Source organism: Coloeus monedula, assembly GCF_965178545.1.
Source record: "Coloeus monedula genome assembly, chromosome: 13".
Taxonomy (NCBI): domain Eukaryota; kingdom Metazoa; phylum Chordata; class Aves; order Passeriformes; family Corvidae; genus Coloeus; species Coloeus monedula.
In genome coordinates, this window is record NC_138793.1 from 17,811,080 (window position 1) to 17,826,189 (window position 15,110).

General features: G+C 43.1%; 1 protein-coding gene across 2 annotated transcripts; it reads right to left on the reverse strand.

The window, feature by feature from the left end:
* Nucleotides 1-189: 189 nt before the first annotated feature.
* MEAK7 (MTOR associated protein, eak-7 homolog) lies at nucleotides 190-13,063 on the reverse strand. Of its 2 annotated transcripts, none has more exons than XM_082290008.1 (9): nucleotides 12,946-13,063; nucleotides 12,637-12,751; nucleotides 11,359-11,535; nucleotides 8,554-8,784; nucleotides 7,937-8,081; nucleotides 6,862-7,302; nucleotides 5,419-5,537; nucleotides 4,391-4,570; nucleotides 190-3,371 (listed from the first exon to the last, which is right to left on the reverse strand). In XM_082290008.1, exons 3-9 carry the CDS (start codon nucleotides 11,524-11,526, stop codon nucleotides 3,234-3,236), a joined length of 1,422 nt encoding a protein of 473 aa, XP_082146134.1. In that variant the 5' UTR covers nucleotides 11,527-11,535; nucleotides 12,637-12,751; nucleotides 12,946-13,063; the 3' UTR covers nucleotides 190-3,233. The 2 variants fall into 2 exon arrangements, with proteins under 2 accessions (XP_082146134.1, XP_082146133.1); XM_082290007.1 differs by having other exon boundaries at nucleotides 12,670-12,751; nucleotides 12,946-12,975.
* Between the last annotated feature and the right edge of the window lie 2,047 nt (nucleotides 13,064-15,110).

Genomic DNA, 15,110 nt, shown 5'->3' on the forward strand with positions numbered 1-15,110 from the left:
GTGCATCTGTACCAACAGTCCTCACACCAGAGACTCTTCTGCCCACTCCAGGTGAGCTGTTTGCAGAAACCTCCAGAGTGGCTCCTGTTTTACACCAAGAACAGGTATAATTTTATAGCACCAATCTGTATGTCCAGAAGGCTGTGCTAGTCCCAGACAAAAGAAGTTTCACACCTGTACAGAAACATCTATTGTGCCTAACTGAAATTTTATTTATTTAAATCAAAAGCGTTTTTATTAATAAAATCTACATTTTAAAATGTTACTGACAAGCATCTGAGTGAGACTCATGATTTAGACACATCCTTTTATGTTAAATTAGAGGAGTGGGAAAGACCTGCCTTCAGGCATTTCTTTTCCTTCAACTTATAGCGTTTGTGGATTCCCAGATATCCAGCCTTGATTCAGCGAGACTTTCAAGGAAACTGTGGGGAGCTGTCAAACAGAGCAGGCAGCTGAAGTGCCAACCCTCAGCTGTCAGTTTTTGTACCTGTGTGACTGACAGGAGAAAAAGGGAAGGCTGATCAGACCCAGTGCACAGCAGTGGATGGATTTAATGGGAAAGGGACTCGCTTTCACAAGAGCCTGAGCATAAAGATGAGTCAGGAACAGAGCAGGGATGTTGAGCTTTGCAGTTGGGTCAAGAATTGCACAAAAGAGACTGAGCTGTTCAGATAATAGCAAAGCCCACTGCTGACAAAAGCCTTCTGGACATTTTTAGGTGTATGAGCATGAAGCCCAGATTTCTTAATCTTCAGGTTAAAAGAAAAATTGAGTCTATCCCAAGCCCATCTTTTACATTTAAAGAGCAATTTTGAGTAATCCCATCTGCTGCTTGCATCAGTGGGTGTCCTAGTAAATAATGCTTTGCTGAGACATTTGCTGAAGTACTATAGTGTCAGTTTTCTTCTTGCCCCAGCTTAACACCTTCAAACTGAAGAGTCTCAGACACAAACTTGTCAAAAATCTACAATTTCAGAGGTCAGAATGCTATGCTGATAGTCACAAGATGATGTTTAAACAGGAGTACATTTTGAAATCATAGACTAGAAAGAAACAGCTATACTGATACTCATTAAAAATCAAAACCTGGCCACTGAAATATTTTTGGTGGAGAGTAGCTTTGTACAATTCACTTTTTTTTTTTAACCCTTGCAGATACTTTCAGTTCTCAAAAGCAAGCTTCTACCTTGTCATGGAAGGAAAGTAAAGTCTAGCTATTTATTTTATGGTTGACTGCAGAAATTCAACTGTCTCACCCTGTATGCCATCCACTTGGGAGTATTTAAATAGGCTTAGTCACTGTTAAGTGAAAAAGACCTCTGAGACTCAGAGTGGGAGTCTGAGAATGTTCAAACAAAAGCTGCTATCACCACACCTACAGACAGCATCATGTACTTACTTGCTACTCCTTACATTGCACAATTTAACATTATTAATATATAGAGAGAAGAAAACTATACAAAAGTATCAGTGCAATCGTTCTGATGCTGTATTTTTTTTACAAATTTGGGAGACTATCTGGTTTCTCTAAGCAAATACAGGATAAAAAGGACACTATGCCAGGCCCCTCACAGCACTCTCTGTACTGGAACAAACAGTATAGAAATGCCCCAAGCATTAGTTCAGGTACTCCACAAAACACACAGCTGAGTCCTAGGATGCCTGGCTGGAGTGATTTCTTCATGCTCTCCTTTCAAGGCTAAATTCATGTTGTTTAATACAATTTTTAGAAACGAGATCTACATTAAGGCACAAGTGCAGATTGTTCAGAATATTCAAATCCGGCTCCCTCACAACAGGTGGGGGGAAAAAAATCACATACAAGAAAACACCAAGGGAAAGAACATGAAGGAAGGCCACATTATCAGGAATTGCAGAATTCTATTGTTACAACAGTTTTGCTGTAAGCTGCAAAGAAGACAAACTCATGCCAGGACAAAGGGGGTTTGACACAGTTCTTTTCCTCAGAAAACGGAGGAAACACTGACAACCAGAGACACCAATAACCAAACTTTTTGCTGAGTTAGAAATTACAGCCCCTGGTAGAAATCAGGGTTATTTTTGACAAATTAATTACACATAGAATTAGCAAGGTCAAACTAATAGTTACTGAGAGATGGGAACTAATTCAAATAGAAAAAGTCCTGAGTATAAGAGACCTGACAAAACTGGTGCTGACTGGTGAACAGCCACAAAACAGAGCACAAACCCCAACAACTGCATTTCACATTCTGGGGATATTTTTCTATAATAGAGTAATGATTAATTATGTGGAAATAAAGTGTACAGCAATCTTCTTTAAACATTTTACACACATAACCCTGATTTTTATTTCTTTCACAAGGTATCCACAGATCCTATTCTCAATTAAATGTGGCTGCTTCTTACTCAACCTTTTTAAAAGCCTGATCTTTCATTCCAGTCTCATGAGGCTACTAAAGAATGTACCTTCTCTAGAAAATTCCTGCTGGAGGTATGGCCCATTTTTAGGTTAAATATGGCTCCAGTGATTCTGTTCCAAGTTTAAAAACCTACAGACAAGTTTCTCCAGAAAGAGGTGAAGTGAATTGGACCAAGGGTAGTGTAGTAGTATAAAATTTGTTGCTGTATAACTGTTCTGGACATCTTACAGAATATGGAGTCACCTGCTGAAAATCTGACTTAGAAAGCTTGAAATTTAATGCTTTAACTGAAGCAATGCAAATTAATAGCACCCTTCATATGGCATCATGTGGACTATGCTATGTTCACCAATGTAGGACATCATTAGAGTCTGTAAGCTTTGCTGACTCATTCCATTGCATGCAAATAAATATGTGCAGTTGAGGTATAAGAGCTTTAATCAGTGCCTTGAACAGGCTTTATAAATATGTAACTATGTACATATCAACTCTCCAAGACAGAAAGCCATACTGTCAGTAACTGCTGCTGCTTTTCATTTAGTGTGCAGACATGATCTATGGGGAATGCAAGCAGATTCATATCCAGCTAGACCTTAGCCATGCCTAATGATTATGTCCCTAGTTACTTTTTCTGTCCTCCCCAAACAAAACCCTTCAGGCAGAACAGTGCATTAGACCTAAATATTACACAAGTACAAGGGTCAAGCTTTGTCCCAGACAATTAGGTACATTTAAGGGGGGGGGAAAAAGGGAAAAAAATCTTGTCCAAGGAACATTAACACTTGGAAGCAAATAAAAGTAAAGGTTTTTCATGTTACTGTGGCTCCTTTAGTTCTCATCATCATCATCTTCTTCATCCTCTTCAATGGGTTCCCGCAGACCTTCGCTCTGACGACTTTTTCCAGCCATTTCTAACAAGGCCTGAGCCTGAGGATCCACATCCAGGATACTCTTCTTGCCTTTTCTCTTCAAAACAAAATAAAATACAGTCAATTTAAAATGTCCATACCAGGCTACAGGGAAGGGACACACTCTAAAGTCCGTAAGTGATGTGGTCTGCAAGCTTGGCACAATGGAGATGTATTTCCAATTCCAAAACTCACTGGGATACATCAAATGATTTTTACTGCTGCAGCTACACAAAATGGCCATAAACTTTTCCTAGGATGACAGTGAACTATTTCAAGCTTATTCAGGTTACAAGCCAGCCAGGACATCCTGGATAATCTCACCTCAGTCTGAAGTGCTAAAGTTTTTAAAGAAGAGATCCAGTTACAATTCACCATTTTCTGTAAACAGTTTGCTCTGTTTCTATTTAGAACTATGTGTCCAGCGAAGTCAGGGCACATGAATTTAGTATGAAAAGAAGTGAAAAATAAATAAATTTTAAAACCCCACCAAACTGTACAGACCAGACAGTTTAGTAAGAGAATAAATTGCAGGGATAGAGGAGACTGGAGAGAGGGCTCCTACTCATTTCCAAAAATAAACCAAGTGCAGAAAGACTGGCATAAACCTATTCACACAAATTTATTGTAAAACAATAGTAAATTTAAAGTTACTGATAAAGAAATCTTTTGGGTCTCTTCACGAATTACAGATTAAACTTTCCTTGAGAGTTTCCAGTGCCGTCTGTTTTAGAAACACTGGGTTTTACTGAGCCCCTCCAAGGAGGTTCCTCCCAGAGACCATTCCTCAATATCAAAAAGGCCTTTTGAAATTCAGAAAAAAGTAGTGCTACTCTGACTTGATCACCTCATGGCTCCTGATACTCCTTCTTGTTGGCACCCTCAATAATTCCACTACTGATTTGCTATCTGCTTGCTACAAAACTCATGGCACCACAGGGCCAGTTAAAGAAAATGTTATTCACTACCATGGAGAGACAGTGTTTAAACAGAAAACAACAACTGTGAGCTTTGCATTCACATCTTCTGTTCCAACCAGGACACAATTTCACAGGTTCAATTCACAATTTCACCTACCCCTGCACTCTCAGGGGCATCTCCCACTGCCCAAACTTCCATGGCATCCAGTGTAAAATCCTCTTTAGCTGACAGCTGGGGGCTGTTGTAGGTGGTGCACCGAGGTTTGGCTTTGCTGTGGCCCTTCCCATAGTCACTGTCTATCCAGAGCCCGAAGTAGCCACGCTGTCCACCCATACCCTGGGAAGAAAACCAGCAGATCAAACACATCCTGCACAGGGAAAACAGACTGGGAAAGTTAGGAAACCTAAGAACAAGCTGCTGTGCTCAGTATTTATGCCACACTTCTGTGAGTAGGTGAAAGAAGGGGATTCTGAGTGAAGCTGGGCCTCTGCACCCACATCTGTTATTCCTGAATACAAGTAAGAATTTACCTGAGTGATACTGGCCTACCTCTAAGCTTTACAGAATACAAATATCTGTGAGCTGTGCCAGAAATTTAGCTCCTGGCTTCTGTTTATTGACTAACAGTTCCATTCCAAACAGAGGGGCAGTGCTTGGGTTTGCTGCCTCTTTTCCATTTAGGAAAGTATCTACAGAAACCAGTAATGTCATTTGATGTTGTTCACTTTCTCTAGAGCAAATTAATTCCAGCCTGCTGCAATTCCCAAAGTTATGGGCACATAATGCTCCAAAACTGTAAAGCATTTTCAAGACAGGTGGTGTGTTGTAGCTCTATAGAAACTCCTCTGCATCTGGAGAGCTCATCTGTGAACTTGAGTAAGAGGAGCTCCTGCCCCTGTCATCACACAGCAGCAGCAGCAGCTACTTGCAATGTCTGCACTCTAATTCTGCTGGGCCTTCTCCTCCATAATTCCAAAAGCAGCTGGCATGGCAGGGAGAGCAGCCAGTGGAAGAATCCTCAGTTACACAGATCACTGTTTTGTGCTGCTTCAGGGATGCAAATTTCCTCAGAGAATAACAAGTGAAACAAATCTGCTCTCCAAAAAAAACCCCAAAAAACCACAAAACCCTTCCAAACACCAGCCACAAATCCAATTTCCAAATCATCATTTCTGAATACTTACAAGTCCATTTGGCATAGTCTGTTGGCCATGGTTTAAATACATGTAGTGGTCATTGTACCCTGTGTACGTGTATACAGCCAGAGTGGGGAAAACTGAAAACAGAAAGCATCTGTTGTCACCTGCAAACAGAGAAGCACCTCAGGTCAGACAAGTGGGCAAGCAAGAACTTGCCTACAAATAGAATAGAAAACAAACTGAAAACAGAAAGCATCTGTTGTCACCTGCAAACAGAGAAGCACCTCAGGTCAGACAAGTGGGCAAGCAAGAACTTGTCTACAAATAGAATAGAAAACATAATTGAAGCTGAATAATTCAAAGAAAGCAGCTACCATCTCAGAAAGCCAGTAGATCTCCCATCAAGATTTAGATCTGGTTTTTATTCTCAATGAACTCTGTGTAGCCACAGGAATCAATGCAATTACAGGCTGTGATCAAGGGCAGAGTCAGAGGCATCACCAGGACATTATGTCACTGTGTCACCTAGCCCAGATTGCACTATATCACCTAAAACTGGCCAACTGACAGATCTGTACAAATTGGTGTGAGTGCAGACACCCCCAGTTCTGACTACACTGATACATAAATCAGTTTAGAGTTGATGATTTAGAGCAATTTTCACCATGCCCAGTTTGGTATTCAGAGGCACCTGAGCTGTGCTTGCCCTGTATGCTTTACATGTTTCTCTATCAGGGAAGAATACAAGGAAAGGGATGTGTAGTCAGTGTAAAATAACATTATACTGTCTGAAGTGGTCATTTTCAAATACTCGTTCAGGACATGAGTTGAGTTTCTAATGTAGCCAAAGTGAGGATTCCCAGCAACATCAAATACCCAAAGCCCGCTTTTTTTTCTTCACAAATCCATCACAAACATTCTTTACAAAGAGTCCTTAAAAAACCCTCTCTCTCCTCACCTAAGTTTTAAGGGAACAAGAAGTTTAGCTTGTCCAAAGAATCCTCTGGCTGCTGGATTTCAGAAGGGGAACAAAGACACTGCACAAATGGCAAGAGGAGGCTCAGGTGTTCCTGATGGAGGACTGCCATCCTGTGGGCAAATTTATTTAGACACTAATTCATCATCTGTGCTCTATTTCCTTCATTTTCGTTTAATTTTCCATCTAAGTAGCTACAGGGCTTGATAGATTTCCCTGAAAACTTGTTCTGTGATCAATAAGTCCTGCAATTTTAAAAGCCTTATCAAATAACAAACTATAAATATTAATCAGCAACTCGCCTGACTGCCATGCTAAGAGTAACTTTGCGTGTGTTTTATATTCTTTGAAAATTAGTGTTATTTTTGCCACAGAAAAACTCACTTGGAAGTGTAAAAAACACTGTTGCTCATTAAAAAGACAGTATCCACGAAGGGGACAGGATTCTTGTGCCTGTACAAAAACCAGGGAATGTTTACCAGAGATACTAAAAAAAGAAAAGTGAGTATTACCTTGAAACTGTGGCTTCACCTCCCAGGAGTGAGATGCAAACCCACCAAAGAGGAAACCATCCACGTCCCTTAGGATCACTATGCAAGGGCCTTTGTTCACTATATGGGCACACAACTGTGAGAAGCTTTCCCCATGCAGCCTGGAGGAAAATAAAAGCTGCCACTTGTGCTGCAGCTCTGCAGGCAGGTGGGAGTTGATGTAGATGATGGCTGGGATGTCAAAGAGACTGGCAACTCCTCTTCCTTTGATGCCTTTGCAGTGGGGAACCAGGTTGAGGATGTCGTTGGTTTGGTCTGGGAGGGAGTGCAGGACGTGGAGGCCTTGCCTGATGACAACACTGAGGAAAACTGAGATCTGGGGAACTCGGTACACCCAGTCCTCAATGACACTTTGATCAAAATTTGTCTCCAGCAGCTGAGAACCCACAGGTTTTGTCCCATCTAAAGAACAAGACACACAGGGACAGCAGTAAGTGTCACGGTCTCGAAAATAATCAGGTGATTTTTAAGTGTAAACACAATATTCCATTGTTGTAATGAACAGAAAACCACACATGAAAGGAGCCAGCAACAGTAAAGTGTCAACTACATTAAGCAAATGCAACAATAAAACTGACAACCATTTACCTGTGGCATTCTTTGGCTGGGCTGTCATGATTTAGAAGCATGGACTCCAAGCTACAACTCATGAAATGTTCTTTGCAAGACACCAAAATCTGTTATTACAGCAGTACAAAGATAGACTTATGCTTTATAAAAGGACATAGCCATAAATATATGAAAAATTTTATTTAAATAAAAGATATTTAGATGCCCATGCCTGTCACTTGCAAGTCAGGTATTTGTAAAATAGACATGTTCCACAACAAACTGGGACTTCAAACCAAATCTCACCTGAATTTAGGGGAGAAAGATGGTAAGGTAAAATAAATAAAATTCCCATGTCATTTTCTAAGCACTAGGCTCGAAATTTTGGTCTCACCCTTTGAATTCAAAGATGTGACCTAAAGAGAGAAATTCTCATGAGATCACTGATTACACAAGCTCTGGGATATGCTGAATCAGGGCTGCTTACCTGGAAGCTTCAATTCCGAGAGCAGCTCAGAAGCCAAAGCTTTAACTCCACTTGAAGAATCCCTCGTATTCTCCAAACTCCAACCTTTCAGCTCCTTCCTGTAGCTCAGTACGTGGACTACAGATGTGATCAGATCCTCTGTGAACTTTAAAACATCACCATTTTGGTATTTCTTAAATGAAATTTCCAAGAGCTTCAAACGACTGTCTGAAGATAAAGTCAAACAGTACTGACGCTGTAATCCCAAAGGCAGAAACATCTCTTGCCATGACAAGTCAGGAACTACAGAAATGCTATTTCAGTGTCATAGGTCTTGAAAAGGATCCTTTTTCAAGACGTTTGATACATGTTACTTCACAAAGCACCTCCATAAAATAGGGAATGAAAGAGGGAGGGGAGGGTCACGTTTTGCAGTGTAGGAGCTGCTGGTGAATTACTGTTCTGTGATATCTCACTCTGTCACCTTGCAAGCTACATAGCTGATCCTGTAACTAAAGCTCTAGAAAGCATTTTGCTCAGTTCTCAGAAGCACCAGTCACACCACAGCCCTTGCTGGCTCTTAACTATTGCCCTGCTCTCTTACTGTCCCCCCAACACACATTTAACTGCTCATTTACCTCTTGGATTTGTTTGCCCTTCAGAGGCCCTCCTGTCCCGGAGATCATTCTCATTATTATGCTAATCTTCTCATCTGCATTCCCTTTTAAGAGGTTGGACATAAAAATTACAAACTGCTCCTTCGAAATCTGTTCACTCAGCCCAGATGATTTGCCAGGCAGGTCAATGCTTTTCATTCCATTGTACAAACGAAGAGTCATTGGCTCTGGCAGGGGCTCCCGGGTGTGTGCCTGCAGTGAGAGAAACAGCAAACAGCACATTTTACAAATGAAGAATAACTGATGTATTTCAGGTAATCTGTGCTGACATACAGAATATAGTATGAGCAATAAACTTTTGTCAAAGAGCTGCTTTGCCAAGAGAAAAACTAAAAATCTCTGTTTTTATAGTGATTTTTTTAGTGATTTAGGTTGATACTGTTTTTCTAGAAACGCCATGGACTTCAGAAAAGCAATACTGTAAAGTCTTAATAGCGTATAAGCAAAGGGTTTCTAGGTGATAACTCTGGTGCAAAGGTTGCCAACTCTGCCAGTACAACATTCCAAATTGTGTTTTAACTCTGCTTTTGATAGTGGAGGTCACTTAAAAGGAAAGTAGTGTTTTCCATATCTCAGTTTTGGCCTCAAGGCAGTGTTTAACCCTACATGCACATGTAGAAACAATCCTGGGAAATTTCTCTCTGCATAGCAACTAATTGAAGCACAGATCACCTGATTTTTAAAAAGCATCCCTGATGTTAGGAGAGAGTCAAAATCAGCACTTATTCATCTGAATTGCATGCTTGGCCCTTTGAATTGAAATCTAGCTGGAATACATCATCATTCATCACAGCTCTGTGGGAAAGATCTGACTTTGGATTCAACTTTCAGAGTGTTCAAGATAATTACACTGTTTAAAAATAAATCATCTCAAATACATGCATGCAGGAGGACATGATTACCCAGTGTCCTCACTGTGCACAGCACTGTGCACAACGTGCTGAAGACCTGACCTGACTCTTGCACACGGGGTGTAGCTCAGTGGGGACTGTGCTGAAATCAGTGGAGCCCCACATGCCTAAAAGCCCTGCTCCACTCAGGGGAGCTGCTATTACTGATTCCCTGGCTCAATGCCACTCCTGTGGAAGCCACCTGGGCTGCTCCTATTTGCTGTTAATGGCTGTTGCTGGGCACAAGAGATCCAATATCCCGAGCTCTGTGCTGCTTTCACTGACGTCAGTGGTACAACTCCCATTGATTCCAGCAGGAGCAGAAACAGCAGCCACAGCCTTTCACATCAGAGTGCTCCACAGGGAGGGAGGGACGGTCACAGGGGGTACAGCTGACTTTGAGAGGCTTTCTAAAAATCCTACATGAGCCTAAAGTGGGAGAGGCAGGAGGGAACACTACTAAAAGATTATACTCAAGGTTTTTTTTACATCACACTGCTGAATTACCTACCTAATCCCACCACTTCACTGCGCTGTTCCATTGTGCTTCTAGCTATTCCAAAGAGTGGACCCGGGGTGCAAAAAAAGGAGGTGTGTAAAAAAGGAATCTTTAATAACCCTCTAACTCACATCTCTGATAGTTCAGAACTCTTGTTTTAAATGGCTTCAAGAAATAATCTGGAGGTTCCTGCTCCAGCTGCTTCCCAAGTTATGCAGTGCAGCCTGCCCTGGCCCAGAAGATGTGTAACCTAAGCTGAGCACAGGAGGTGATGCTTGGGGCCTCACCAGTGTTACCAGACTGCTGCTGGATCAAATCTGTCACATCTCCGTCCAGCCCAGGCATGAGCACTGTTACCTACAAGGCAGAAATGGCATTGCCACTCTCCCTGCACCTACAGGAAGTCTTCAAAAAGATTTTAATTTAAGCTGGTAAACAAAAAGCCAGGAAGGGAAAAGGCAAATGTTCATCAGAGATCACAGTGATCTAGGGCAAAGCTAGAAAGAGAACTTCTTCCAGGTCCCAAACAAATAACAGGCACCAAGGACATTGGATGAATTAATGCTGAAAAACCAGGCAGCGGGAGCATCATTTCCAAAATTGGTGCTCCAAAAACTGGTGACAGCTCATGAACAGCCAGGCTGCAGGAAGGCTGAAGCTGGTCTGTATGCACAGGCATTGCTGAACACCTTAAAATAACCTGCTGCTTTCAATGAGTTTTAATTTGACTCCATTATTTGTGTAATACATATCAAACTGCACTTTACCACTACATTCATTGGGCCACTTAGTTCCTGACTAGCAGAAGGTATTAAGGATTCCAATGAATCATTTTTCTCTTGATTAGAAAATGAATGCAAAGTTAATCAGAAGCATAATGCATGTTAATTAGCTAAAACAGGGAGCCACAGCTTAATCAAGTCAAATTGAATTCTCTGCTTTTAGTACAAATGAAGAGATTAGAGACAGTGATGTGTTGAGGGAGACAGGCATAACCAAATAAAAACTGACTTTGTGACAGCTTCTCAAGACAATCTGTAAATGATCCCCCACTACAGACTCCAGGGGGAAAAATATTCTTTCCATTTTTCAGGTCTCTGTAAAAATATTTCCATACACCCCAACTTACTTCAGAATCAGGAAAGCTGCAAATGGACCCAAAAATGCAATTTAAGAAATTAATGCAAACCTGAAAGTCAGTACTCATGTTAAACAGCAAGCAAAAGTTAAATATCCATCCTGCCCCAAATTATGAAAAATTAAATTGAGATGAGCAATCCTTGAAAAATAACTATTGCCACATCTTTATAGCTTCTTTCTGGAATTCTGTTCAACACACTACATCCCAGATATATCATGAATAACAGATTGCCTTGCCTGTAGTGTTGCCAGAGTCACAGTTTTCTTTGCAGCTTTGGCATTTTTTGCTCCAGCTGAGCTACTCAGTCCTGATAAGGTATTGAATAGTCCATCAATGTCAGACTGCTCCTCAGGAAGAAATCTGGAAAGGTGATTCTGATAAGCATTGCTTTCTGCATTCCCCATCTTTTCAACCTGAAGCAAAGAAAAAAGAATCAAAAGAAACATTAAACACAGAAAGATATCACAAGGGCCATGAAAGACACATCAAACAGACTAACATACCAGTGCAAGCTTTACAAGAAGAGCAAATTAATAGCCTTACAGGAAACTATTAAAACTACTGTTTTGTCTCTGTATTCACCCAGATTTCACAAACTTGGAGAACATCTGAACAGTAACTGTGCTTTAAAAGCTAACAGTCTGACAGCTCTTTGCTAAAACCACCCTGGCCACCAATGCAAACCTGTCACGTCTCTATCAAATGGAAAAACCAATATGACCTAATGGTTAAATTAGTTTATACAAAGTGACCATGAGTTTGACAGCTGAAATACATCCCTAACATGAAGGGAAAAGCCTGATAATGGATTAGTTATGACAGACTATGCTGCATCTTTCTGGTGCATTAATGGACTACAGCTAAGTTTGCCAATATGATGTGGCACTAAAACACATCACTGCAAAGTCTCTGAAAATTACATGAGAGTGTTTTTTTCTAAGGACATAATACTAAAATCATTTGAAACAAAGTCACAAAAACATTTAGGAACACAACTCAAGACCCATTAAAACACACAGATTCATATGAAACCAATAAATCAATCATTGGGAGTTGGTACCCACAGAATTAAGGTTGGCGATAGGGGGGTTGGTTTGGGGTTTCTCTGTTTTATACATTTAGTGGTACAACTATTTCTCTCAATGTCCCAGGAGTCACCTGCATTACACAGATTTGATTTTTAGTGTTGTCTGGGCTCTGGTTTTCTCCCTGGAGCAGCACAGCGCAGACCTAACAAGGCCTGAAATCCCAAATTCCACCATGACCACAGTGACAGCCACCACTACCATCAGCATTCCCATATGTCTGGGGGAAACGCAAGGCTGGGGTGACAATAAGAAAAAGATGAGATGAGCAATAAAAAGATTGTTTTGTAGGGTTTTTTTCTGCGAATTCCATGTCCTTCCTGACACCTCTCTTTTGCAGACGAGCCCATCACGCAGCCCTTCAGCCGCCTCCTCCGAAGGGCGTACTGCTGAGCCTAATGCAGTGCTTCTGTCGGTAACTTTGTTTACCGTAAATAAGAGGCCGAGTTGTGGCTGCTTCACCTTCAGGCCTAAAGCCTTGTCTGCCTGAGGAAGATGTCGGTCGTCGAGAAAACACCGAGGGGTGAATGGAAACCACTGTAACCTAGAAGACAGACCGTGGAGATATTGTTAATTTAAGCAGCGAAACGCTGGAGAAAGGGGGTCCTTGGACGGTTTATTCCCGGTGTGCCCAGCTCAGCTCAGCCCAGCTCAGCCCAGCCCATCGCTCCGCAGCCGGTGACGAGGCTCAGGCCGAGGCTGAGGCTGAGGCGAGCCCCCCGCCCGCCCCTCGCTTACCGGCAGGGCGGGCCCGGCCCCTCTCCGCCCCCGATGGGCCCCGCGCTGTGCCACCAGCCCGGGCCCGGCCGGCGCCATCCGGCACCTCCGCCCGCCCGGCCGGGGCGGAGCGCGGGGCCGGCCCTCGGCCGCGGGGAGGGACGGGCGGAGGGAGGGAGGCAAGGGAGGGGATGGAGGGAAGCCGGGAAGGCGAGGGCCGGCAGTGTTGCCGCCGCGATCCGAAGGGGAGAGGCGGGCGGTGCCGCAGCCCGCAGTGGAAGGCGGTGGGGAGGCAGCTTGAGAGCTCCGGAGACCTGCGAGAGCGCGGCCATCCCCCTCCCGGAGAGGTTCCTCAGCTTTGAGTAGATCGGTCTCCCTAAAGGAACCCTTCTCCCTGAGGAAACCCTCCTTTCGAGGGAACCCTCCTCCCTGAGGAAAGCCCCATTTTTGAGCGAGCCCTTCTCTCCTTTTTGAGGGAACCCTGCGCCCTGAGGAAAGTCTCCTTTTTGAGGGGACCGTCCTCCCTGAGGAGACCCCAGGGAGACCCTTCTTCCTAGAGAGACTCTCCTTTAGGGAACCCTCCTCCCTGAGGAGACCCTTCTTCCTTAGGCATCCCTTTTCCGTCAGCCTCCCTGGCCCTAAAACGTGTTTCAAAAAGAGTAAAAATTCAGAGCTATAGCTGGGACACAGCGACCACCCCCAGCAGCCCCTGTCAGGGCTGAGCTGCCGGGTGCCCCTTGCTGAAGCATTTTAAAAAGCATCCCCAAAAGCGTCCTGGGAAGGTCTGTGAGAGGAGGTGTTGCTGGCCCTGATCTGTGCTGGAAGCAGGTTGTGGCCTTTGGGAAGGAAAAAGCTGTGTGTGCGTGTGTGATAAATACACACACACAGAGGTCACTCTCAGGGTAAACACTCAGGCTCTGGTGAATTTCAATGGCAGTGGGGAGTGGAGGGAAAGCGCAACAATTTCTCAATGAAAAGGTTCCGTTTCTATCTCGTGACTGGCAAAATCAGGCTGGTTTGAGGCTGAGAGGTAAAAAGGCTGTACACGGGCTGAGGGACAAGTGCAAAGTCACAGGGACTGGCCATGCCTTCAGTCAGACATGTGAATACTTGGGAGAAAAATTTTAATCTCAGTGGTTGCAAAACTCTGTTCCCAGAACTCACATTTTTTCAGGTTGACAACTTTCCATCTCATTTACATTACTCCCCTTGTTCTTTCAGGCACAGGGTTGGGTTCTTGTAACACACTAAGGCCTTTGCCTTCATAGCAGTGACACCTTGTTTGTCCGTGCTTTGTCTCACTCTGGTTGATTTTCTTGCACTCCAAGCTCGGTGTGAAGCCTCCTCCTCCTTCCAGATGGGGAGAGATGGACAAATTCCCACAAACCTGATGTTGTGAGTGTTCCTGCACCCAGGTACCATGGAACAGGTTAGCAGCTTTGGCATTTTACTTTTATTAATAGTCTGATCAGTGTGTTTTCAACAAAAAGCAGAAATGTACGAAAGAAGGAGAATTTAGGAAAAAAATAAATAAGTTGCTCAGAGAAGTTATTAATGCCCTCATCCCTGGAAGTTTTCAAGGCCAGTATGGATGGGGCTTGGAGCAGCCTGGGATGGTGAAAGGTGTCCCTGCCCGTGGCAGGGGCTGGAATGAGATGATCTTTATGGTCCCTTCTAACCCAACCCTTCTGTGATTCTGTAATTCTGTCTGTACTAACCATGGCACAGGTTTTGCTCTTTTGCAGGAATTAGTGAAAATCTTGATAAAGTTAAAGCACGCGTTTTAATTGTGGGGTGGTTTTTTGTTGTTTTTTTTTTTACCTTCATGGGTGCAAAATTTCATAAAAACCTGTAGAATATTCTTCTTATTGCCAGCTCAGATTGAAAAAAACACACTGACCCGAATTCCAGGGTGGATACTGTTTCAGATTCGCTCTGGTCACCGCTAGAGGCACAGGAGTTACCCAGCTCGTATCAGCGGGTCAGGACATAGCAAGTAAAAATGAAGGAATTAATGTGGTGTTCGTGTGACGTGAACACAGCCTGGGCTAGTGGAAGGTGTCCCTGCCCGTAGCAGGGTCGAGATGACCATTTTCACTCAAAACAACTCAAAACATTGTAGGATTCAATGAAATTCATCGAGGTTCCTCTGGAAACTGCTGGAGGCGTCTTTGCCCACACGATGG

What these genes read in the sequence shown, in the direction of transcription:
- MEAK7 (XM_082290008.1), bottom strand. Translation starts at nt 11,526, where the DNA reads ATGGGGAATGCAGAAAGCAATGCTTATCAGAATCACCTTTCCAGATTT. An exon ending in AGGGCAAACAAATCCAAGAG is followed by an intron (nt 8,082 to 8,553) that starts GTAAATGAGCAG and finishes GATGTTTTAAAG; the next exon opens with TTCACAGAGGATCTGATCAC. An exon ending in AGACTATGCCAAATGGACTT is followed by an intron (nt 4,571 to 5,418) that starts GTAAGTATTCAG and finishes TTTTCTTCCCAG; the next exon opens with GGTATGGGTGGACAGCGTGG.